Source organism: Heptranchias perlo, chromosome 23 (genome assembly GCF_035084215.1).
Source record: "Heptranchias perlo isolate sHepPer1 chromosome 23, sHepPer1.hap1, whole genome shotgun sequence".
NCBI lineage: Eukaryota > Metazoa > Chordata > Chondrichthyes > Hexanchiformes > Hexanchidae > Heptranchias > Heptranchias perlo.
The window spans coordinates 38,026,725-38,050,647 of NC_090347.1; the positions used below are offsets into that span (position 1 = coordinate 38,026,725).

General features: G+C 40.5%; 1 protein-coding gene across 4 annotated transcripts in view; it reads left to right on the top strand.

Moving 5' to 3' along the window:
- The window catches only part of mprip (myosin phosphatase Rho interacting protein), a 364,835-nt gene that overhangs the window by 275,394 nt on the left and 65,518 nt on the right, over positions 1-23,923 (top strand). For all 4 annotated transcript variants that reach the window (XM_068004348.1, XM_068004349.1, XM_068004351.1 and 1 more), the window contains exons 11-14: positions 11,596-11,664; positions 19,952-20,041; positions 22,695-22,804; positions 23,105-23,666. In XM_068004348.1, coding sequence (XP_067860449.1) covers positions 11,596-11,664; positions 19,952-20,041; positions 22,695-22,804; positions 23,105-23,666 — 831 coding nt within the window. The remainder of the gene's footprint in view (positions 1-11,595; positions 11,665-19,951; positions 20,042-22,694; positions 22,805-23,104; positions 23,667-23,923) is intronic.

Sequence of the window (23,923 nt, forward strand, 5' to 3'; positions counted from 1 at the left end):
GAAAATATTCCCCTTCCAAAATTTACATTTTTACAAAAGAATCCATAGTTCTACATTTAATGTGGAAATATGAATATATTTTGAATGTATCACTCGACAGAAATATCCTGTAGCACAAAAGGATGATTGGCAGTCAGAAGTCAGTTATTCTTTTTCCCTGCCAGCCAGAATAACAGTGTGCTTAGGCTTATAATATTCAGGTGGTGTTATTTATGTTGTATGCCATTACAATCTTAGTAAATTACTATCTTATAACAGTTATGTTTTGATAAGATATATAGAAACCTTACAATGGGCATGTTTCTGGTTTGAACAAGACTTTTCCTTTGTCTAAACCCTCTTTTTAGACAAGCACCACTCGAGTTATATGTACATAGCCCAAATTGGCAGCATTGTGTCCCATAAGTGCCCAAGATGTACTACCATTAACCCATCTCAAACAACAACCTTGTGTTGGTGACAAGCTGATGTAAACCAGACCTATTAAGCTCCTTTGACATTTATATTATCCAGAATATCAGACCAGTTAGCTAGCAAATATACTGTCAAGCCAACTCCTTTGAGGTTTCTGTCTTTTGTTCTTCATCTATTTCTGTAACATTTATTCTAAACAAGTTCTTTGTTAGCCATTGAAGTCAAGATTTCCTGTCCATAAATCCCTGCTTTCCACTTGAGGGCAAGGTTTTATTTTAGTTAGTGAATATGGGAATTTTCCTTCCAGCTTATCCTAAGGTGTTGCTTTTCATTTAATAAATTTACTCGTCTGAAAATTTGTGCTTTAGGTTCCATCAGGTATTGCAGGAGTTGGATTCTTGTTTCCCAACTATAAATTGCTACTTCTCAATAGAGAATTGGATTCTGCATTTGTGTTGTGTGAAAATTAGATTTTTCTGGTGGCAATACTTCAAACAATATATGTATTTTAAAATGCTTCAAAATGGAGTGGTTCAGGAAGGGACAAGTTATTTTAGAATACAAGTACAGGTAAAACTCAAAACCCAATCTATTGTTTTATTGGCTTGTTTTTTGTTAACTACATAATAAAAAAAAGTGTCAATGAAAAAAATATTGTTTTAAATTACATAAATAAGAAACTAATAGATAAAACTAATTTAATCTGTGCGACAATCACAGCTACACTGCTACACCACTTAAAGTACTTGGGCAACTAAACACCGTTAATGGATAATTTTGGACCTCAATGAGCTATAATTATCAACAGTTGCTAAATGGTTTCCTTAGTAGATGCAAGAATTCAGGGAGTTTGGGGAGTTAATTACATGTATATAAAATGAAATATTTTAATAATTTTCCAGCATTTTTGCACCTGGAGTATCTGTCACTCGCCTGCAGGTGGGATGTAGCGTGGGTTGGATTTAGGGTTAAGCGCCTTTGATTCTGCTTCAGGAAGGCATGCCCTTAAACATAAGATCTAATTTTTCAATCAGCTAAAAATTCCCTATGTTGACCCATGATCTTTAACCAGGACATTGCAATAAATCTCCAGCCACATTTTTACTTCTAACATCGACCACACACTCTGTATTGTCTTTCTTCCCCATGATCCGATCGTTAAATAATAGTTTCTCTCTCCTAGGGAGAGGAGATGCAGGAGTTCTGTTTCAGACTGAACCTAAAGACAAAGGAATCCTTTTTTCAAATTAAAAATTGTGTTATTGATTTCTTTAATAATAAATTCATTAGTGTAGTGTCTTAATCTGGTTTGTTGGCTACAGCCCAAACCTGAGGCCACAAAAAATAAGAGGAGAGGAGAAAAATAAGAGGGAGAAGCATGCTCTAATTGCTCTGCGGGGAAGGAGAGGAGCAAAATGCTATGGAATGGAGTTACAAAATCCAGATATCTACACCAAGGTGAAGTATTAACTTTTTATGAGTGTGCTGGAACAGATTTTGAACAGAAAGCGCTCCTCTTTAAATTTTGTTTTCCCTTTGAACACCCCAATGCATTTTATACCTTTGCCTCCTACTGTAAAGTCTGCCCACCCCATGTGTTTCTGATTCATGGCCTCCTAGCACCCTGATGTACATTTATGCCCCTTGATCACTCCTGCTCTTGCTTTTGCAGTGAGAGGCGGGGCTATCCCAGCTTGACTTGTGACATGAAACCAGTCTGAAACTTATTTTGGTTTGTTTGGGCCAGTTATTCAATGGGGGTGATAACATGTCCTTGTACGCTACATGATCATGCAGCAATAAGTTAGAGGTAGTTTGATGTAATATTCATTGGGAATAAACATTGATAAAACATAAATCTAGATCACAGGGTTTTGATTCAGAGGTTTAAATCTGGGGACGGGGAGGATTTTCTTTTGGCGATTCATGATTGGATATTGACATTGGCCATGAAGAAGCTAATGGACAAACCCCAAAGTCTCTGATAAAAGGAAGCTGAGGAAGTGAGCAGCTGTGAGAGGAGGGATAATATAAAAGAGAAATGTCTGCTGTGACACAGTGACCCAACAAACCTTGTGATGCTAAGTAAAGATCATGTTTCCAATCACTGCATCAATCAACAGCTGTAAAACTCTCACTACCTCTGTGAAACTGTGAGCATTTCCCAAAGAACTATTGCAGCTAGTTGTGATGACACAAAGGCTGCTATGTGGCAGTTTTGTTTTCCCTGATTTTGGTTCAGTGAACAATTTTGAGATCAATGATGGTGATTACTTCCTGTTCTAATGCAGTGAAATTTTGACATGTAACACTTAAGGCAGTTTGAGTGGAATATGACCAGCCACAGGAGACTGATTTCACCAAACAAGACAGCGGAAGTAAAAACTGACCGGATATAACTATTCAGCAATATCGATGGTGGCTGTTGCTGCTGTTCAGTAACTATGACAACAGTATGGATGATTGTGTTGTCCCTTTGACAGTGTGAATGACTTTCTGAAAGCACGAGGACCTGAGGTTTGCTATTTTCAGACTGTGATAGGGACATTACTGAATGGATTTCAAACGCACAATGTAAGTATAGCACAAGAGCAATGTTGCCTTAAAACAGAATGTATTGGGGGGGGCGGGTGTAGATGTTACTGCACTGCAGTTCAAGGATGCATACTTAACCAGTGTTTGGTTCTATTAAACACTGAACGGTTGAAGCTATCAGTTCCTTTTTATCACATTGTATTTATCAATGAAGATAAATATTACAACTTTTATCTTGCCTGTTACTGTACAGTTTATCTTTAGTGATCATCTACCTGTAAGATTGAAATCAACTGTAAAATCATTAATTAACAATTATAGTAAGCCACATGAAGTTGGAACATTTTAGATGACGTGCATGTAAATTGAGGCAAACAGAATTTCTGGCATGTTCCTTCAGCTTTTTCAAAGTACGAGTATATAGCTGTATCCTTTGTATTTCCAGTGCAGAGCCAGTACCTGTAAATATACATGTTATAGCTGTACTTCAATAACTTCAAAAATAGAAGATGCTGAAAATACACAGCAGGTTGGTCACATCTAAGAGAGGTATAGTAACTTTTTGGGTTGGACCTTTCATAACTCAGAGAACTTTACACTAAAAGTTGAGCTTTATTATCAGGGTATCATTGACTTTACAAAGTTATCTGCCCAGATGTTGAACCTGATAAATACTTAAGCAACTCGTGTTAAATGTTTACTACCTTATCAACATAACCTTGCCCGTATGTTTTGAACTAATTTTACTCTGACATTTACCAATCAGCAGACGATGTCTGTGACACCAATAAGATTAGCCACTGTACTGACCCAGCAAATGAAAACTACCCAAATAACTGCAGTCAAAATATTTCTAATTTTTTAATCTTGTTTTTGTAGAAATTTAAAAAAAAATTTTGATTATAGTGAATGTATAAGCAAGGATGTGAAATGTTTGATTAATTTAGGATTCCCTTAAATGTTCACACCCACATCTGCAATTATTGGGTAAACAGAAGTGAATATAACAAAATTTAAATTAAGACATTTCTCTTTCTAGTTACTAAGATGACACAATTCTCTAGAATAAAAGAGGTACTGCAGTGGTGTATGGTCAAAGCATAGGGTCAAATTGTAATAATTAATTTTCAGTGCCAGAGAGGTTGACTGGCAGTAATTAACACTTATTATGTCGTTAAAAGGGTACTTAGGCTGAAATGGACAAGACTTCACTTTCTGTGTCAGTTTGGTCAGTATCTACCACGCAAATTAAGCATGCCATTCAATGCATTTCAATGGTGAGCCAGACAGGGAGATGCCATTTACGCGAAACAACTCAGACACAACTATTTGATATTTGCATTTAACTGCATATCTGTCCCTCGTCTGAAGTTGCTGTACCATTTGCACATAAATAACAGTGAGCATTAAGCTCATTGTTATTTTGACAGGAAGATTTGGGCCAATATTTTGTTTTATTCATTCATGGGATGTGGGCGTCATTGGCAAGGCCAGCATTTATTGTGCCGTTAGGTAGGGAGATCCAGGATTTTGACCCAGCGACGGCGATATATTTCCAAGTCAGGATGGTGTGTGACTTGAAGAGGAACGCCTCTGCCCTTGTTGGGCATCTGCTGCCCTTGTCCTTCTAGGTGGTTGAGGTCACAGATTTGGGAGGTGCTGTCGAAGCCTTGGCGAGTTGCTGCAGTGCATCTTGTAGATAGTACACACTGCAGGCACGATGCACCGGTGGTGGAGAGAGTGAATGTTTAAGCTGGTGGATGGATGGGGTGCCAATCAAGCGGGCTGCTTTGTCCTGGATGGTGTCGAGCTTCTTGAGTGTTGTTGGAGCTGCACTCAACCAGGCAAGTGGTGAGTATTCCATCACACTCCTGACTTGTGCCTTGTAGATGGTGGAAAGGCTTTAGGGAGTCAGGAGGTGAGTCACTCACCGCAGAATACCCAGCCTCTGACTTGCTCTTGTAGCCACAGTATTTATGTGGCTGGTCCAGTTAGGTTCCTGGTCAATGGTGACCACTGACGCCCCCCTCCAGGCGATGGTAATGTCGTTGAATGTCAAGGGGAGGTGGTTAGACTCTCTCTTGTTGGAGGTGGTTATTGCCTGACACTTATGTGGCATGAATGTTATTTGCCACTTACCAGCCCTGGCCTGGATGTTGGCATAGTGTGCCAATTTTCATCACATCTTTGTAAAATTATAAAACACTGCCAGTTTACAATTTCCTTCAAACCTGTAACCAGGAACTGGCTAGCCTCAAAAGCAGGCATTTTGATGGTTTTGATTTCTACCTTCAAGAAGTGGCCTGGATGCCTTAGATTGTGCACTCAAACTGTCATCATTTGGTTCTCTCTTTCTTTTTGTGAACTTGGCTCAGTGGTAGAACTTTCACTGGTTGTGGGTTTAAGCCCCACACCACGATTACATGGAAACTGACTGTTCAACCCACCAATCTGAGTTGATGTTTATCCTCCACACACGCACATAATGTAGGCTGATGCTTCTGTGCATTGCTAAGGAAGTGCTGCATTGTAGAAGGCCCTTGTTTCAGATGCTAAACTGAGGCCCTGTCTACTTGTTCAGGTGGACATAAAAGATTCCATGGCACTATTTTGAAGAAGAGCAGGGAATTGTCCCAGTGTCCTGGCCATCGTTCATCCCTCAATCAAGACCACCAAAGCAGATTATCTGAGCATTTATTTTATAGATGTTTGTGGGACCTTGCTGTGCACAAATTGGCTACCATGTAGCCTACAGAATAACAGTGACATCAGTTCAAAAGTAAATCATTGGCTGTGAAGCACTTTGGGACATTGAGAGGATGTGTAAGGTGATGTATAAATGCAAGTTCTTCCTTCTTTCTATTGTCTGAGGTGATCTCTTAATTCTAATTGGTAACAGAAACCACAATTCAACCTTTACTTTCCCTCAAAAATCATCAGGAATGCAGTTTATTTTGCACTGTTAGGGTAATATGTTTCTGTATAAATGGATCAAAGAATATTAGGGAAGGTAAGTGGCAAAAAAAAATTACATCGGTTTATGCCTAAGCAGAAAAAAATTAGATGGTGTGTATTCAATTCTATCACAAATTGTCAGAGATCACTTTGAGATGAGATAAAAGTTTAGTCAACATGAAAAGAAGCTGCAACCTGAACTATAAACAAAGGACTTTTGTAAGCATTCACCTTTGTAGCAACCTTTACACAGCGTTACTGTCTGTTTTTCAGCAGCAACTTACAAGATAGAGTATGACTGGGCATTCTGGCCACTTCTTCATTCTGAACCATACTGGCCCCATTCCCTCTCGGTGTGTATATGTATAGAAATTAAATGAAAAAGAAAGTATGATTATTTACCAGAGATGTAATAGTCTTCAGATGGAGTACAACTCTACACCAGTATTCAACCCTCCTCCACTCTTTTGTGATTTTGAATGTGTAATCTTTAAATGGTCTGCCTCTACTGAAAGAAAGCAACCGAAGAGAAGTAGCATTGTGACACTTCTTGGCAGGCATAAGGAAGCACAAGATAAGGCAATACATGGTTCGAAGCTCTTTTTTCCTTGAATTTTTTTCCCCTCTTCTGTCCTCCATGTAGTTTCTACGACAAAGGGAGTTCTGTAACTCATCATGTAACTCTTTTGTGATTTTGAATGCAATCTTTAAATAGGCTGCCTCTACTGAAGGAATGGCTCAGAATGAAGGAGTAACCAGGATGCCCTGTTGTACTCGATCATGTAAATAATTTCTTTATAGGTCATTCTGGCACAGCATCTTGGAGCTTTAACTCACTATGTCGTTGTAGCCCCGTTTCTCTCCTTCCCCCCCACCCCCCAAACAAACCGAGGCACTCTTAAAGGTGCACACCCAAAAGACAACCTGGTTTGTTTAGAGTTACTATTTGAGTAGGCTACCAGGTACCCTAGCACTAAGGAGAAATCCATTTGATAAATGAGGATAATGGCAGCTCTAATCAGTAATGTGACTTTAAATGAATTACCCCCAAGATAAGACCTCTAATGTATTCAGATAACATCTTTCTAATTACTATATTAAAAAAAGTTGTTCATCTTGCAGTAGCTGGCCTCTCTATCTGTATCGTGCATCACTGTGTTACCTTGCACAAATAACAGCCCTAATTTAATTTGTGAATTGTTTGACAGGATGATAGTTTGGAATTTTATGTTTGCAACAGATTTCTGTGTGCATTGGTTTTAGACAGAAAGTTAATTCTAAATTTCAGTTAGGAACTAGACGCCATTTAGTGGAATGCAGTGTTTGCAGTAAAACATACCAGTAGTTTAAATGTTTAATTTTTATTCTGCAGACATTAAAAGTAGTTTGTTGTGGTTAGTACAGAAATTGTATTTCATTTGAAAGAATTGGCTGTTTTTGAAAAATACAAGTTCTTCACAATGATTGCAAAGCCTTTCAATAAAATCTAATGTTTTTAAATTGATTATATTATTTAAATCAACAGTTCAGGAGATAGGAAAAGTTCTGTAACACATCGTGTAACTCTTGTGATTTTGAATGTGTAATCTTTAAATTGGCTGCCTCTACTGAAAGAATGCAACCGAAGAGAAGTAGCATCGTGACACTTTTTGGCAGCCATAAGGAAGCACAAGATAAGGCAATACATGGCTTGAAGCTCTTTTTCCCTTGAATTTTTTTCCCCTCTTCTGTCCTCCATGAAGTCCCCACGACAAAGGGAGTTTTTTAAATCATCGTGTAACTCTTTTTTGTGATTTTGAATGTGATATCTTTAAATGGGCTACCTCTACTGAAAGAATGGCTCAGAATGAAGGAGAGGCCAGGATGCCCTGTCGTACTCTATCGTGTAAAGTGAAAATAAAATGACCAACAAGGGCCCCATGGCTGAAATACTATAGCCTTCCATCAAAAGATGATCGGTTAATGCTGGCCCTAGGGTTAATTGGGTATTACACAGAGAAGGTCGCCTGTGTGACTCTTCAGACTAAAGCAAGCTTGGAGCCAAGCGTCAGTACTGACGTTTTCTCAGGTCTCTAAGCAGACAGATCACTTTGATGAATATTTAATACATTAAGAGACGTAGAGTAGGGGGAAAGTGGAACTGCATTAAAAACATACTCACTTTTATGAATATTATGTTTGAAAATCATGGTATTTTCAAAAGGTTTAATACATACAAGCTACTTTTTGAAATATTAATACCTTCATTAGGATGTTGAGTGTTTTAAAGAGGCATTGTCTTCATATTAAAATGAAGTATTTAGCAGCCCTTTTTTATTTGAATAGGGCATCATTTCTGTGACGTTATACACAGGTAATATGTTGGTGCAATAAACATCATTGTGTCTCTTCTGAGCTGCCAGATGAGCGAAATCCTAGTTTGGATCCCTAGTTTTTGTTATCCTATTGTGGCTAAGGAGATAATAGGGTGGTGCTATAATTAACTTCAGTATCCTTGGGTTGGGAAGAGGAAAACACAGCTTTATTTCCTGCTCCTGATTGCTATTGAGTGACCCCTTTTGGAGCCATGCCTGTATCGGCACTGGATGAAGGACAGGACTGGCCCATCTAAGATGGCCCCCACTTGAACAGCCCATTGACACTCACTGTTCAGGGTCACGCATGAAGAATAGGAACGTGGGTGAGTTACTGGAAAAATAAAATTTTGAATAAAGCAGGAGGTAGATAAACAATAGCCAAACACTGAATCCTAAATGTTCTGTGCATTTCAAATATGCATAGACTATCTGCACAATAGGATTTTTTTTTACAAAATTGGTAACATTAAGTATCAATGACGGGAAAAACCATCTACTTCAACACCTTAGTGCTGTTTAATCTAATTATTCAGAAAGGAAAAAAAATCCTAATAATAAGATTATAATTCTGTTTTCTAAATCTTCAAAATGTCAAAATTGAGCAAAAAAAGTTGCTCTTTTTTAAAGTAAAGTTCCTTGCCTCCCATCCTTGAGGAAGTGCAACAATCTTACTTTTACTAAATTTTACCTCAAAGGTGGCATTTTGGGCAGTGTACTTGTGTACGTTGTTTGCGTCAGAGTAGCAGCAGCAAAAACTTGCATTTATATAGCGCTTTTAACATAGAAAAACACTCCAAGGCACTTCAAGTAAAAATAGATGCCAAGTTAGAGAAGGAGATATGAGGAGTGACTAAAAGCTTGATTAAAGAGGTGGGTTTTGAGAAGGGTCTGAAAGGAAGAGAAGGGAGGTAGAGATGCGGAGAGGTTTAGGGAAGGAATTGCAGAGTTAGAGGAAGAGAACGTTCTCCGAGGGTTATAGGACTGAAGGAGGTTACATAGATAGAGAGGGACAAGGCTATGAAGGGAATTAAACACGAGAATAAGAATTGTAAATTTGAGGTGTTGGGGGATCAGGATCCAATGTAGGTCAGCGAGCACAGGGATGACTGGTGAGCAGGACTTGGTGTGGGACAGGATATGGGCAGCAGAGTTTTGGATGAGCTGAAGTTAATGGAAGATGGGAGAGCGTTGGAACAGTCACGTCTAGTGGTGATAGACATGGCTGAGAGTTTCAGCAACAGATGGGTAGAGGTGGGTAATGTTATAGAGGTGGAAGTAGGTGTTTTTTGTGATTGAGAGGAAGCTCAGCTCGGGGTCATGAAGGATGCAGAGCTTATGAACAGTCTGGTTGAATCTGAGACAGTAGCTGGGGAAGGGGATGGAATCTGTGGCACGGATATGGAGTGTTTGGTGGGTGCCGAAGATAACCCCTTCAGTCTTTCCAATGTATAACTGAAGGAAATTGAGGCTCATCCAGGATGGATGTCGGAGAAGAGCAAGTATCAATATCTCACATTTTAGTACCACTGATATATTTGTGTTTGTAATCTTGAAGGATATTAAGCTACATTTCAAGATTACCCTTATGAATACTGCAAATTACTAATACGTTGACTGTGCACAACGTGTAGGTCAGTTAAAACCTTAACCGTGCCAATTTTGTTAGTGGTGAAATGCATCCTTGAAGCTACACTAATCAGACTTTGTGCTTAAGTTTCCAAGTCAACTAATATAATCACAATAGGGCAATTTCTTCACACATTTCCCCGACTCAGTGTTTATGGTTAATTTTATATTCATAATTTATGAAGTAGGTGCTGAAACATATAACCACTGACAATTTATTCAAATAAATGATTGTTATGTATTATAAACATGCACCTGGGATAGTCAATAGTCTGACTTTGCAATATTGAAAGAAAATATTTAAATGGGTATGTTTGAAAAATGTCATTAATTGAAATATTTTTGGCTTGTTCAAAACTGAAAATATGGCAGGAGTTGTAAAAGTGGTTTCAGTGTCTCTGGAATAGGAAATGATAAAATTATCTGGATTACTGCTCTTATAACTGTGTACCGCTTAAAATGTTTCTGAGAGGATAGAATCATGCTCGGCTATGATAACTTGCACCGTCAAACAGACTGCCAACATTCTTATGCCCAGCCTCTATCTCGCTCTCAGAATGGCTGCTTGGCCTATGTTTTGGAGACTGCAAGTGCTTTAAGAGCCATATCTCAATGAATTGGTACCATAAGGAGGGGAAAATTGGAGGAGAGAAAGAGAAACAAAATATTTGCAGCAATGTTATTTTTTAAAATAAATTTTGCCCCCACGTTGGGCAATATGGTTATGTACAACCACTCTGCCATACAGTGCCAGGAGGTGGCTTAGCCCCATGTGATCACTAACGTAGTGAGTTCCTGGCCTTATCTGAGCCACCCAGGAAAGGCAAGAACAACTTGAATTTACATAGGCAGTGAACGAAAACCAGTTGTTTAGCCACAGGGAATGAGGAAGGAAAGATTATAATAGGGCAGGCAACTACATAAGCCACAGAAGGCTAACTTCTGTGGCTTATGTGGCTTTGCTTGTGGTCTAGCAAGAGACATCTACCTATCCTTTCGAATGGGGAGTAGTATCTACCATGGACAAAAACCTAAAGAGGGAGTTGTTATTAAAGGAGTTTAGTAAAATCCCATACCACTGGTCAGTATAACGAACCATTAAGATGTATGTCATTTGACATTTTAAAATACAGCTACCCTGCAAGTTTGTTAAGTGAGTAGCTGAGCCCTGTAGACCAGGAAGACCCCAGGTCCAATCCCCAATCTGTGTTGAATTAGTTGAGCTCAGCCAGGGCAGCAGTAGTGGTGCTGCAATTAGCCTCAGTGCCCCCAATTTAAGGAGAGAAAAATTCTCATTCCAGGTCACTATCAAGTGACTACTGCTGTAAGTGCTCATGTGTGGATCTCAGGTGAAAACCGGATTGAGTATGGCTATGATTTCTCTTTCCCTCTCTTTCCCCCATCCCCCCCCCAAAAAAAAAGTTATAGCTTGGCAACACTAAGGCTTGAATGAGAATGATTGCTGTGAAAGAAATGTTAATTTGCTTTTTGCAAATTTTGCAAATATTTTTTCCTAATACACTGGTATGTACTCGAGCAATTAGTTTCTTGGACTTTAATTGCATGTTAATAAAGTTGATTTGTGTTGTTCAAAGAGCTGTCTGGAATGTTAAATGCTATTTGTCATCAGAAAACAAACTGTCTCTGCAAGTATTTTAATGCATGTTATTCGATAATCATGAGTTTTTTTTATCTTCATACTTTTCAGTGGAAGAAATACTGGTTTGTACTGACTGACCACAGCCTGCGTTACTACAAGGACTCGATTGCTGAAGACGTAAGCACTATGTTTGGAAATTATTCAGAAACCAGATGGGGATATGAGAATAACCAAGTACTCAATTTGACAGCTCTTGTAATGTGTATATGATGATTGTATTTTTTGTCAAAACCCATATAGTAAACTTATCGACATCCCTGCTGCAGAAATAGATATTGGGGGTCATTTTAACTTTTGGCGATAGTGTAAAATGGACGACATTGGATCGGTCTTCAGATTTTCATTTCCATTAAAGTCAAGCTGCAGCATCAGCTATAAGCAGAACCAACTATAGTCATGAACATTTGGTGAATGTTTTTCCCAAAGCTTCCTGTTTGTATCCTGTTCTTGTTCTGAAAAGAAATATTTTTGATAATTTCCTGTTCTACTCTTAGATTAACTGTCAATATTCTGATTGACATTTCTTTACCAACTAACGTGGGTTTTAGTCATCCGCACTGATTGACAAGTACATCAGTCTGTCCTGAGTGACAGCAAACAGACAAAATTTTACGTCACCCACCCCATCTACAGGCCATGATGTGGAGATGCCGGTGATGGACTGGGGTTGACAATTGTAAACAATTTTACAACACCAAGTTATAGTCCAGCAATTTTATTTTAAATTCACAAGCTTTCGGAGGCTTCCTCCTTCGTCAGGTGAACGATGTGAAAATGAAATCCTCGAAATGAAATCGCATTTATAATTCACAGAACAATGCTTGGTGATTACAGACAGTTTTTTCAACTGCCCGTTGCCAAGGCAATCAGTGTGCAGACAGACAGGTGTTACCTGCCAGGTCTCAGAATATACAAATCACCAAAAAAAACAACAAACAAAAAAAAACAGAGATAGAGAGGTAGAAACATAGAAAAGACAGCAACTGACCCGTTATATTAAAAACAGATAACATTTGTTCGCTGGTGGGGTAACGTGTAGCGTGACATGAGCCCAAGATCCCGGTTGAGGCCGTCCTCATGGGTGCGGAACTTGGCTATCAATTTCTGCTCGACGATTTTGCGTTGTCGTGTGTCTCGAAGGCCGCCTTGGAGTACGCTTACCCGAAGGTCGGTGGATGAATGTCCATGACTGCTGAAGTGTTCCCCGACTGGGAGGGAACCCTCCTGTTTGGCAATTGTTGCGCGGTGTCTGTTCATCCGTTGTCGCAGCGTCTGCATGGTCTCGCCAATGTACCATGCTCTGGGGCATCCTTTCCTGCAACGTATGCAGGAAAGGATGCCCCAGAGCATCGTACAGTCCATTGGGTCTAGCTGCTCTCTGGTACTCCGAGCATGTGACCCCTCTTTACGGGAGGTGAATAGTTGGCCAGAGTTCTTTCTCATCATCACTGTCCAGTAGCTCTTGTGTTCCTTTATGCCATCTGCTGCTGAAACTCTCATCCATGCTTTTGTTACCTCCAGACTTGACTATTCCCATGCTTTCCTGACCGGCGTCCCATCTTACGTCCTCCATAAACTTAAGCTCATCCAAAACTCTGCTGCCTCTATCCTAACCCGCACTAAGTCCCATTCACCCATTACCGCTGTGCTTGGTGACTGACATTGGTTCTTGGTCCACCAATGCCTCGATTTTTTTTTACAATTCTCCTCCTCGCATTCAAATCGCTCCATGGCCTCGCCCCTCCCTATCTCTGTAACCTCCGCCAGCCCTACAACCCTCTGAGAACTCTCCATTCCTCCAAATCTCGCCTCTTGTGCACCCCCCACTTCCTTCGCCCCACCATTGGCGGTCGTGCCTTCAGCCGTCTTTGCCCTTAGCTCTGGAATTTCCTCCCTAAGCCTTCCCACCCCCACTTTAAGATGAACCTTATAACATACCACTTTGCCCAAGCCCCTATTCTAATGTTGTCACCTTTGGTTCAATGTCAGTTTTTGTCTGATTGCGTTCCTTTGAAGCGCCTTGGGATGTTCTACTTAATAGGCTCTATATAAACGCAACTTCTTGTTATTGTGCTGTTCCAATATTGCTGCTTCAGTCCCAATTTCAGACGGTTGCCTTTGACTGAAGCAGTGTGATTTTTTTTCAATCCCTGAACTAGCCATTCTTGGGCTTGTCCGAATTAGACTCATTTTAGTGTAATGTAATACTGAATAATGACTGGTTTTATTATGATTGAACTACTGAGCCTACTAGAAACTGAGATGCCACAAGGTTATTTATCTTAGGATTCTTACAAACAAAGTTAGGACAACTTCAGAAAAAGCAAAATATTGCGGATGCTAGAAATCTGAAATAAAAACAGAAAATGCTGGAAATACTCAGCCAGTCAGGCAGCATCTGTGGAGATAGCAACAGAATTAAACTTTCACGTAAGTGATCTTTCATCAGAACTGGAAGATTTTAGAAATGAACAGCTTTTAAGCAAATTCAGAGCTAGGGAAAAGGGGGGTAGGAAAAGAACAAAAGGGAAAGGTCTGTGTTGGGTGTACGAGCAGCAGGGTGAACGGCACCCCTGGGGTTCACCTGCCTTTCTTTCGCCATGTTGGGGAGTCTAGGACTAGGTAACATAGCTTAAAAATTAGAGCCATGACTTTTAGGAGTGAAGTTAGGAAATACTTCTACACGCAAAGGGTGGTAGAAGTTTGGAACTCTCTTCTGCAAACGGCAGTTGATGCTAGCTCAATTGTTAATTTTAAATCTGAGATTGATAAATTTTTGTTAACCAAAGGTATTAAGGGATCTAGGACTAAGGTGAGTATATGGAGTTAGGTCTCAGATCAGTTATGACCTCATTGAATGGTGGAACAGGCTAGAGGTGCTAAATGGCCTCCTCCTGTTCCTATGTTCCTATTCCCAGGCCATGGAAAGCCTCTCCACTTTGCCAGATTTCCATGCTTCCCTCCCCCTTTGCTATTGTACTGCAACCATTTATACCTCCTCTGGACCCATCTTTTGTTTCTATACTTGTCTCATTATCAGCTCCTTTTACCTTGTACCATCACCCCTGGCCTCTACCCTATCACAAAGCTTCCCCTTTTATTCTTTTCCTGTCCCCCTTTCCCTTGCTCTGTATTTGCTTAAAAGCTGCTCATTTCTTAAAATCTTCCAGTTCTGACGAAAGGTCAACAATCTGAAACATTAACTCTGTTTCTCGCTCCACAGATGCTGTCTGACCTTTTGAGTATTTCCAGCATTTTCTGTTTTTATTTTAGGACAACTTCATCCAGTCAGTCAGGGCTGGATTTGAACCCTTGTTTAGGAGGTGAAAAGATCCTTTTCATTCCCATTTAGGCACGCAGATGTTTCTAAATAAAACTGATGTCTCTAGTTTGTTTGTGTTAGTACTGACCAATTTTCCCATACAACCTGCAGTATAGTCAAAATACAAATGTGAATCTAACAATTATTTACTTTTCCCTGTTTCTAAATTGGCTTGACATGAAACATATCATAAGTCCTTTTAGGAGTGCATAAAACTTCCATATTTACACTAGGAATTGCAGACGTTTGGAGGTGAACAGATATTTGATTCCAGCTGTCAGTGTAAACCGGGTTTCAGTCTCATTTTCTCAAATGCAGCCTCAGCCTTAGACTTAACTATTTTGAAATATAATTTTTTTTATTCAGTTGGAGCAAAAATATGAATTGAAGATGATTCTAAAATAAAACTACACAGTTGTAAAAGGCTGGAAGCAGTGGCTGGAATGGGAATCAGGGAAAACTCTCCAGCAGCTGGAGTCATACCTAGCACAAAGGAAGATGGTAGTGGTTGTTGGAGGCCAATCATCTCAGCCCGAGGACGTAGCTGCAGGAGCTCCTCAGGGCAGCGTCTTAGGCCCAAACATCTTCAGCTGCTTCATCAATGACCTTCCCGCCATCATAAGGTCCGAAGTAGGGGCGTTCGCTGATGATTGCACAGTGTTCAGTTCCATTTGCAACCCATCAGACAATGAAGCAGTCCATGCCCGCATGCAACAAGACCTGGACAACATCCAGGCTTGGACTGATAAGTGGCAAGTAACATTCGTGCCAGACAAGTGCCATGCAAAGATGAGCTGCATCCATAGAGAGTCTAACCACCTCCCCATGACATTCAGTGGCATTACCATTGCCGAATCCCCCACCATCAACATCCTGGAGGTCACCAATGATTAGAAACTAAACTGGACCAGCCACATAAATACTGTGGCTACAAGAGCAGGTCAGAGGCTGGGTAATCTGCGGCGAGTGACTCACCTCCTGACTCCCCAAACCCTTTCCATCATCTACAAGGCACAAGTCAGGAGTGTGATGGAATACTCTCCACTTACCTGGATGAGTGCAGCTCCAACAACATTCAAGAAGCTCGACACCATCCAGGACAAAGCAGCCCGCTTGATTGGCACCCCATCCACCACCTTAAACATTCACTGCCTCCACCACCGGTGCACCGTGGCTGCAGCATGTACCATCTACAGGATGCACTGCAACAACTCACCAAGGCTTCTTCGACAGCACCTCCCAAACCCGCGATGTCCAACACCTAGAAGGACAAGGGCAGCAGGTGCATGGGAACACCACAACTTGCACATTCCCCTCTAAGTCACACACTATCCTGACTTGGAAATATTTCGCCGTTCCTTCATCGTCGCTGGGTCAAAATCCTGGAACTCCCTACCTAATAGCACTATGGGAGAACCTTCACCACATGGACTGCAGCAGTTCAAGAAAGTAGCTCACCACCACCTTCTCAAGGGCAATTAGGGATGGGTAAAGTGATGGCCTTGCCAGCAACGACTGCATCCCATGAATGAATTTTTAAAAATTCTCAGCAAAAATATTTGGTGACTGATAGTGTTCTAATCTGGAGGGTTTCCATTTAGTTAGATACGTACATTAGAATAATAGGACTGTTGTTATTAAGGCTTTTTTGGACTTTGGTATTACACTGCCCTTAACGGCCAGACGATTCACTTGAGGCATTTTGACTGATTTGGGTTTCAGTCCTAAGTATAATGCTTTGTTAGTCATTTGCACAACATTTTAGAGATGTCTTAATTTAGGATATCAATATTTGTCTTGCTCTTCGTTTCCCCCCCCCCCCCCTTCCTCCTCCCTATCCCAGCTTTCTCCCTTTTATAAAGATACAGACTCAGGCTGGAGTACAGTTCCACCATGCTGTTGGCAGACCTCTGGTATCTTGCCTAACAAGTAGTTCTTCATGAGTCAGCCTTGAGCATAAGTGTCGGCAGGTAATTTGGCAGTATGGGCACCCTCTTTTCCAGCCAGGTCACTGAGTCACAATCAGGAGCAGGACTCCTGGCTGATTTTTTTTTTTGTTTTTCTGTTTGAAGTGTCACAGATGTTGAATAGTGTCTGAAACCATGTCTGCACTTACGAATGAGGAAACTTTCAATTAAACATTTTCTAAACATCCCAGTCTGACAGTTGCTTAGTAAACAAAGTGTGTGTGGTGTGCTTTAATCAATTTCCTGTCCTCTCTGCCAGCTGTAAAACTGCTGCACTGTGCATTCTTACCAAAGTTGGCGATTAAGCTGGATAAGTATACCTAAAGCCAAGAAAATAATACCCTAAATACCACATGTTAAGCAGCTCGAGTTCAAACCTGTGATCCTTATATTTTTTTTGTCCAGTCAGTTATATGCAATTTAATTGTTGCTATGATGACCTAAAGTATTGCAATATACTATGATTGTTGTTACTAAGCCACCCTACAACAACAACTTGTTATTTATATAGCGCCTTTAACGTAGGAAAATATCCCAAGGAGCTTCCCAGGAACGTAATAAGACAAACTTTGACACTGAACGAAAGGAGCAGATAGTAGGTCACGTTACTAAAAGCTTGGTCAAAGAGGTAGGTTTTAAGGAGCGTTTTAAAGGAGAAGAGAGGTGGAAAGGTTTAGGGAGGGAATTCCAGAACTTAAGGCCTACACAGCTGAAGGCACAGCTGCCATTGGTGGAATGAAGGGAGTGAGAGGTGCACAAGAGGCATGAATTGGTGGAGGATTTTTAAAAATTTATTCATGGGATGTGGGCATCACTGGCAAGGCCAGCATTTATTGCCCATCCCTAATTGCCCTTGAGAAGGTGCTGGTGAGCCGCCACCTTGAACCACTTCCGTGTGATGAAGGTAGTCCCACATTGATGTTAGGTAGAGAGTTCCTGGATTTTGATCCAGCGACGATGAAGGAATGGTGATGTATTTCCAAGTCAGGATGGTGTGTGACTTGGAGGGGAATGTGCAAGTGATGTTCCCATGCGCCTGCTGCCCTTGTCCTTCTAGGTGGTAGAGGTCACGGGTTTGGGAGGTGCTGTCAGAAGCCTTGGCGAGTTATAGAGATATAAAGACTGCTTAAAAGTTATTCTGAAACAGTGCAAATTAGACGTCCATAAGTGGGAACAACTTGGTCAAGATAAGAAAGCATGTTGAGAAACCGTCCCTGAACACTACTATGAGGCTTGTCGAATGGTTGATGCTAAATGTAAATGTCAGCTGAAGAAATCTCGCCCGAAGAATTAAAATCCCCAGCCTGGTGTATCCGGGATCCACTGTTTAATCTGTGAACATTCGTTCCTAGAAAAAATGGTCTCAAAAAACTGAATGCAGAAAATAAGGTATATTTTGGCTGTCTTATTTGATGTCGAAGGACAAACGAAGGAGGTTACAGAGATAGGGAGAGGCAAGCCCATAGACGGATTTGAACACGAGAATGAGAATTTTAAAATCGAGACGTTGGTGGACTGGGTGCCAGTATAGGCCAGCAAGCACGGGGTGATGGGGGATCGAGACTAGGTATGGGTTATGATACAGACAGCAGAGTTTTAGATGAGCTCAAGTTTATGGAGGGTGGAAGATGGGAGGCAGGCCAGGTGGGCATTGGAATAGTCAAGTCTGGAGGCAATAAAAGCACGGATGAGGGTTTCAGCAGCAGATATGCTGAGGCAGGGGCAGAGACTGGCAATGTTACCAAGGTGGAAGTCGGTGCTCCTTGTGATGGAGTCAGAAGCTCAGCACAGGGTGAAAAAGGACACTGTGGTTCAGCTCTGAACAGAAACTAGGACATATCATTGAAAATTATATGGCATGATTTTAGCTTTAAACCGTTGAGCCAAGAGTTGTGTTTTTAGAAAACTTCATTTTTTAGGGGTAAGAATAGGTTGAGGTTTCATCAGCCTTCTACTTTTCAGTGTGGATTTAACACAGCTGTGAATATTTTCCACTAATGAACCTAAATACATTACTTCAACAATTATTCATCAGTCATTTTCCTATTTTTTGAATAGCCTTATTCCAGTAGTGCTAAAGATTTAATTTCAAGAAGTTTTATTAATGTCAACAGACTTGTTTTTTTTTAAAACAACATTGGCACCTTCAGGGAATTCTGCACCCTCTGTTTTGAAGTTACTCACTGTGAGGCTCAAGAATTGACTCATTTTGCAATAAAACTGTCACTCAGGAGAAGCTTTATTTTCATCTTGCCATCATAGATATATTAAAACATAAATTAATACTTATGAAACCATTATTTCTATTCCCCCTATACTAAAAAAAACTTCAAGTTGAAGAATGACCACATTTTAACTGAGGTTTTGTATGAATCTGTTTATATACTCTCTCTTCATAGAACATAAGAGGTGTGGTTCCTCAGCTATGAGGCCGCGTTGCACCAGATCACACTCTGTATCAGCTACAGAGTACCTAGATTGTGCTCTCACAACCCTGAAAACTGACCTTAAGAGGTCCGAGAGCTTTGAACGTCAACATTCTATTGAGTGGCCTTTACAGTAAGATTTTCCTGTGTGCTCTGGGTAAGGTATTGAAGTGAACGGGCAGCCAGCACCCGTTTACTGCTTGTTATGTCTATACTTGTTTTACAAGATTGTGCAGCGTGTATGGTGAAAACCAAAGCCAACCTTGTTGGAAGATCTCCTGTGATTCAGCAACACTCCCGTTGGATTGGACTGCAGACAAAGGGTCCGCGCTCGAAATGTTAGCTTGCCTGTTCTCTCCGTAGACACTGCCTGACCGGCTGAGTGCTTTTAGCATTTTCTGTTTTTATTTCAGATTTCCAGTATCTCCAGTTTTTTGCTTTTAGTTTATATTGAATCAATTTAAACTTACTTCCCATGGACAGCTTGTGTTTAGTCAAGAAGCAGAGGATTTGATGTTGGGTGGTCATGGCTTAAGGGTGACTGAATGCCATTAATGCACCCTTAGCACTGTTTTTACAAATCTGTATATAGCATTCTACATGCTTGGTTCTTGAGGTGAAAATAAGACATTGATTTCTGATTCGCCATTTAAATTGATTAACCCATTATTCTCTCTTTTTTTCCCCAGGCATCAGATCTGGATGGTGAAATTGACTTATCTACTTGCTACAATATAACTGAATATCAGGTCCAGCGAAACTACGGCTTCCAAATCCATGTACGTTGACAGGTTTAAATGATTCTGAAAATGTTGTCTTACTCAACATATACCAACCTGTTGCTGTGTTGCCCTCATATACCCAACTTCTTGTGGCTTATTACTTGTACTAATAATGGAGATTTGTAAGTTAGACTAACATACCCGTGCTATAACTTGCTTTTTGTATATACCCCAAAGACTGTATGTTAATGAGCACCTCCTGTAATAGATTTTTTTTAAGTCATGGAGGCATTCATGCAGCAGCTTAAAGAAGAAGAGTCTAGGGGGAGTGAACCTCATCTATATTGAAAAAGAAAACACGCACATATACTCAAGAAAGAGTTATTTTTCTTGGGGAAAAAAAAATCACTTTTTGACCTCCATGGAGACCCACTCTGGTGACAGCATCTGCTGAGTTTCCCAGAGTGGCTTCATTGACTTGCAATGGGGCCACAACTTCTGACCGAAGGAGAACCGCCTGAGTCCTGGGACACTATGCTCCTAGCTTTTTGTGATTGTGTGTTTTATTCAATATAAAATGGAAGAAATAAATAATAAATGCCTTCCTTTTTAAAGGAGCTAAGTTCCCTATATGTTAATAACTTTGAAAAATAGCTAACCAGTGAGTCAGTCCCCTAGTGTATGTGGTCCCAATTCCAGTGTCTCCAGTCTGGTAGAGTGATAGATGTGGTAGTTATTGCTATCTCTTGCTACAATCATAACAGTTTCTATGTTTGGAGTGTCATCATGAACAAAAAGTAAGAAAGATACAATAAATCAGTTCAAGAATTTACTTCAATATTTAAATGGCAAAAGTATTTCTTGAAGTCTCTTAACAACAGCTCATCATGTTCAATGTACTATACTATGCAGGGTACACTACACAATAATACTGGTTTAGGAGAATCTACACCTAGAGATCAAACAATGCCACAGTTATGTTTTTCATTCTGCGTTAGTTCATTCTCACATGCTCAGCGCAAAGAAGCCCTCCTGCAAGCGAGCCCTCGCACCCTACAAACCAAAGTGTGAGCTTATATGTATCATACTTAGTAAAACAATGTTGCCCAGGATTAAACAGCACTGTATTTGTTACTGTAATTTTCTCACTGGAAATTATACAAGTTGTCTCATGTCCTTCTATTCATCAAATAACTGAAGAATACTCACTCTGTCAAGACTTTGTGACTTACGCTATAATCGACGAATCAGGTTTACTTAAAAGTAACACCTACACATTAGCAAATAAAGAATAGAGCAGATCCTACTAGATTACACCGTTTTCACTTGAAACTCCTCACTTCACAAAATAATACAAGACATGACACTTCACTGACCCTTCTAATAACATTAACTTAGATCAGAGTCTCTAATATAAAGTTTTAAACATGAGTCTTACTATGATCAGCTCTATGTGGGTTACAGTACAATAAACCAGGAAGAACTCCTGGACTGGTCAAAAGGTGCCGAAGTATTTTTTGAATGGGCATGGAGCTGTGAATCAACTCCTCCAAAAAACACCAATTGGACATCAGCTGCTCTAAGAATCGGGTTACATAGTTTAGATTTTACAGGCGGTTAAGATTGCTGCTTGTCAGACAAAAGATGCATTGGGACCTGGCTGGCTGAGATTGGCAGCTAGTTCTATTTCTGTAAACAGGTTTCTGAAACAGCCTCAGCTTCCTGGTCCAACTGAGCATGACGGGCCATTGACATCATCTGATGATAACGTCTCATATTCTAACATCTAGCTTTTCCAGCCAGTGTCTGAGATACCAGAAACTGTCTTTAAACTCCAGCCAGACATGGGAATATGGATTTCTCTTTCAACATAGATAAATCAATTCTGCAGTAATCAATTTAAAGTGAAAGCTTCATCAATCTTAATAAATATAAAGATTCATGTGGCATTAAACTGTATTGATTTCACGACATGTTATGGAGGTGGTCAGAAATTAATGTCTGAGACACAATTTCTCAATTAAGCAGTATGTTAAGTAACTCTGTCTAATTAGAGTTAGGTTTCCATGAAAAATAATGGGAGATAAGTCAGCACTTTGGAGACTCTTGCAAACCAAGATCTGTTCTCTGAACAAAATATATTCTTTCTTTCTTTTTTTCTGTCTCTCTCTCTCTCTCTCCTCCCACGCCTCCCCCCGGGTGGCTGGGAGATGATGACTTGTGCTAGGTATACTTCCATGAGCACTGGCAGCCCTCTGGCATCTCACACAAGTGGCAGTTCTTTGTATTTGAGTTTAAGGAGCGTTGGTGTGTTCGACTGAATGGACTGTCATAGCTAAACCTGATACTGCCCTGATGCCTACATGTACACTTTCCAAAGAGAAGGCGATTATTGGCTGACTTTCTCTCTTCAAGCCCAGATAAACAGAGGCCAGTGAAAGTATCCCCACTGCTGTTCTGCCTTAGATTGGTTGACTCTGCACAGATGCTGATAGAAACAAGTACTAACCTGGTCTGTGTGGTTCAGTCCCACAACATATATTTATAACCACTGACCAATCAGGGAACTCAAATTACATCACGTTGAACTCTTCACTAACCTTTTGTCCGTAAGTATTTAAGATAACTGGCTGGCTTGACTGGAGTGATGCTGAAGAGGCTAATGCACAAACATTTTGGATAATACAGGTGACTTTATTTCATTTTATAGACCCAGGAAGCTTTGTTTACCCTTTCTGCGATGACTGCTGGTATCCGACGCAATTGGATGCAAGCATTAATGAAAAATATCCGTCCTTCAACAGCACCGGATGTTGCCAGGTAGGAATTTGCTTCACTGTAACCCAGCTATTGCTTGTTACGTAGGTTCTATAGCAGTTCGTGACGGAAAGTGCTGTGTAAATGTATTATATAAAAATATTCTGTTTCGGTCTGAATTTAAAGTGATTTTATAATTTCAAATAGATTTGATGTCAAACGTTTTTTAGGTGCAGTAGCTCTCTTACCTGTGTCTGATTAGCACTGTGGAAGTGCCACTAACTGAAGCAAACATACCCAAAATAATTACATGTAGATTATTGCATTTTAAGGAATTTCAGTCCAGTGGTTTTGTTCCATCAGCTTACCAGAAGAACAGTGTGCTGTGATGCTCCCAGATACAACTCCACATTATGATAGCAAATCAGACTCTCCATCTTCTGAAACTTCGTCTGTGGACAAAGAGACAGGGCAGCGAAAAAGTCGAGCACGCGAGAGAAGGAGAGAGGGCAGATCAAAAACTTTTGACTGGGCAGAATTCAGGCCAATAGCACAAGCCTTAGCACAAGAGAGAGCAGCAAAGTCAGATTTATGTGGCAGCCATTCGGAGAGATTTGGTTCACCTCCATCAGACCTGAACGATTGGGAACGGACTAAACGGCGCGAGGAACGTAGAAAGAGATATGAGGCTGTGACTGGAACAGCAGGCTCAAGTTCAGCTGATGCCAGTAGGATGGAATTTGAAGCAGCCAGTTCCTCACTGCCGCTGGACCAGAGGCAAAAGGTGCACGACGAAATTGAAGAGCACTGGCAACAGGTAGAACGGACGCCCATCAGGGAAGAACGGCGGGTTCCCCTGGCAACAGTACTGCCAAGTTCACAAACATCACAGATTGATAAGCTACTGGAAACCCATACAAAAGAGGTAGGCAAAAATTTACAAATACTCCTTTTTTAAAAATGATCTAGGTTGTTAGTTATCAAATTTAAAATATATATTCCCTTACTTTTGGGGCCTAGGCAACTGAAATCATGGCTGCCAAGGGTGGGGTGAAGGAAGGGGGAATGCACAAGCGGCCAAAGTCAGAGGAATGAAGAGTTTGGAGGAAGGGGTGGTTGTATGACTGGAGGAGGATACAGAGATGGGGAAGCACGAGTCTATGAAGGGATTTTAAAAAGGAT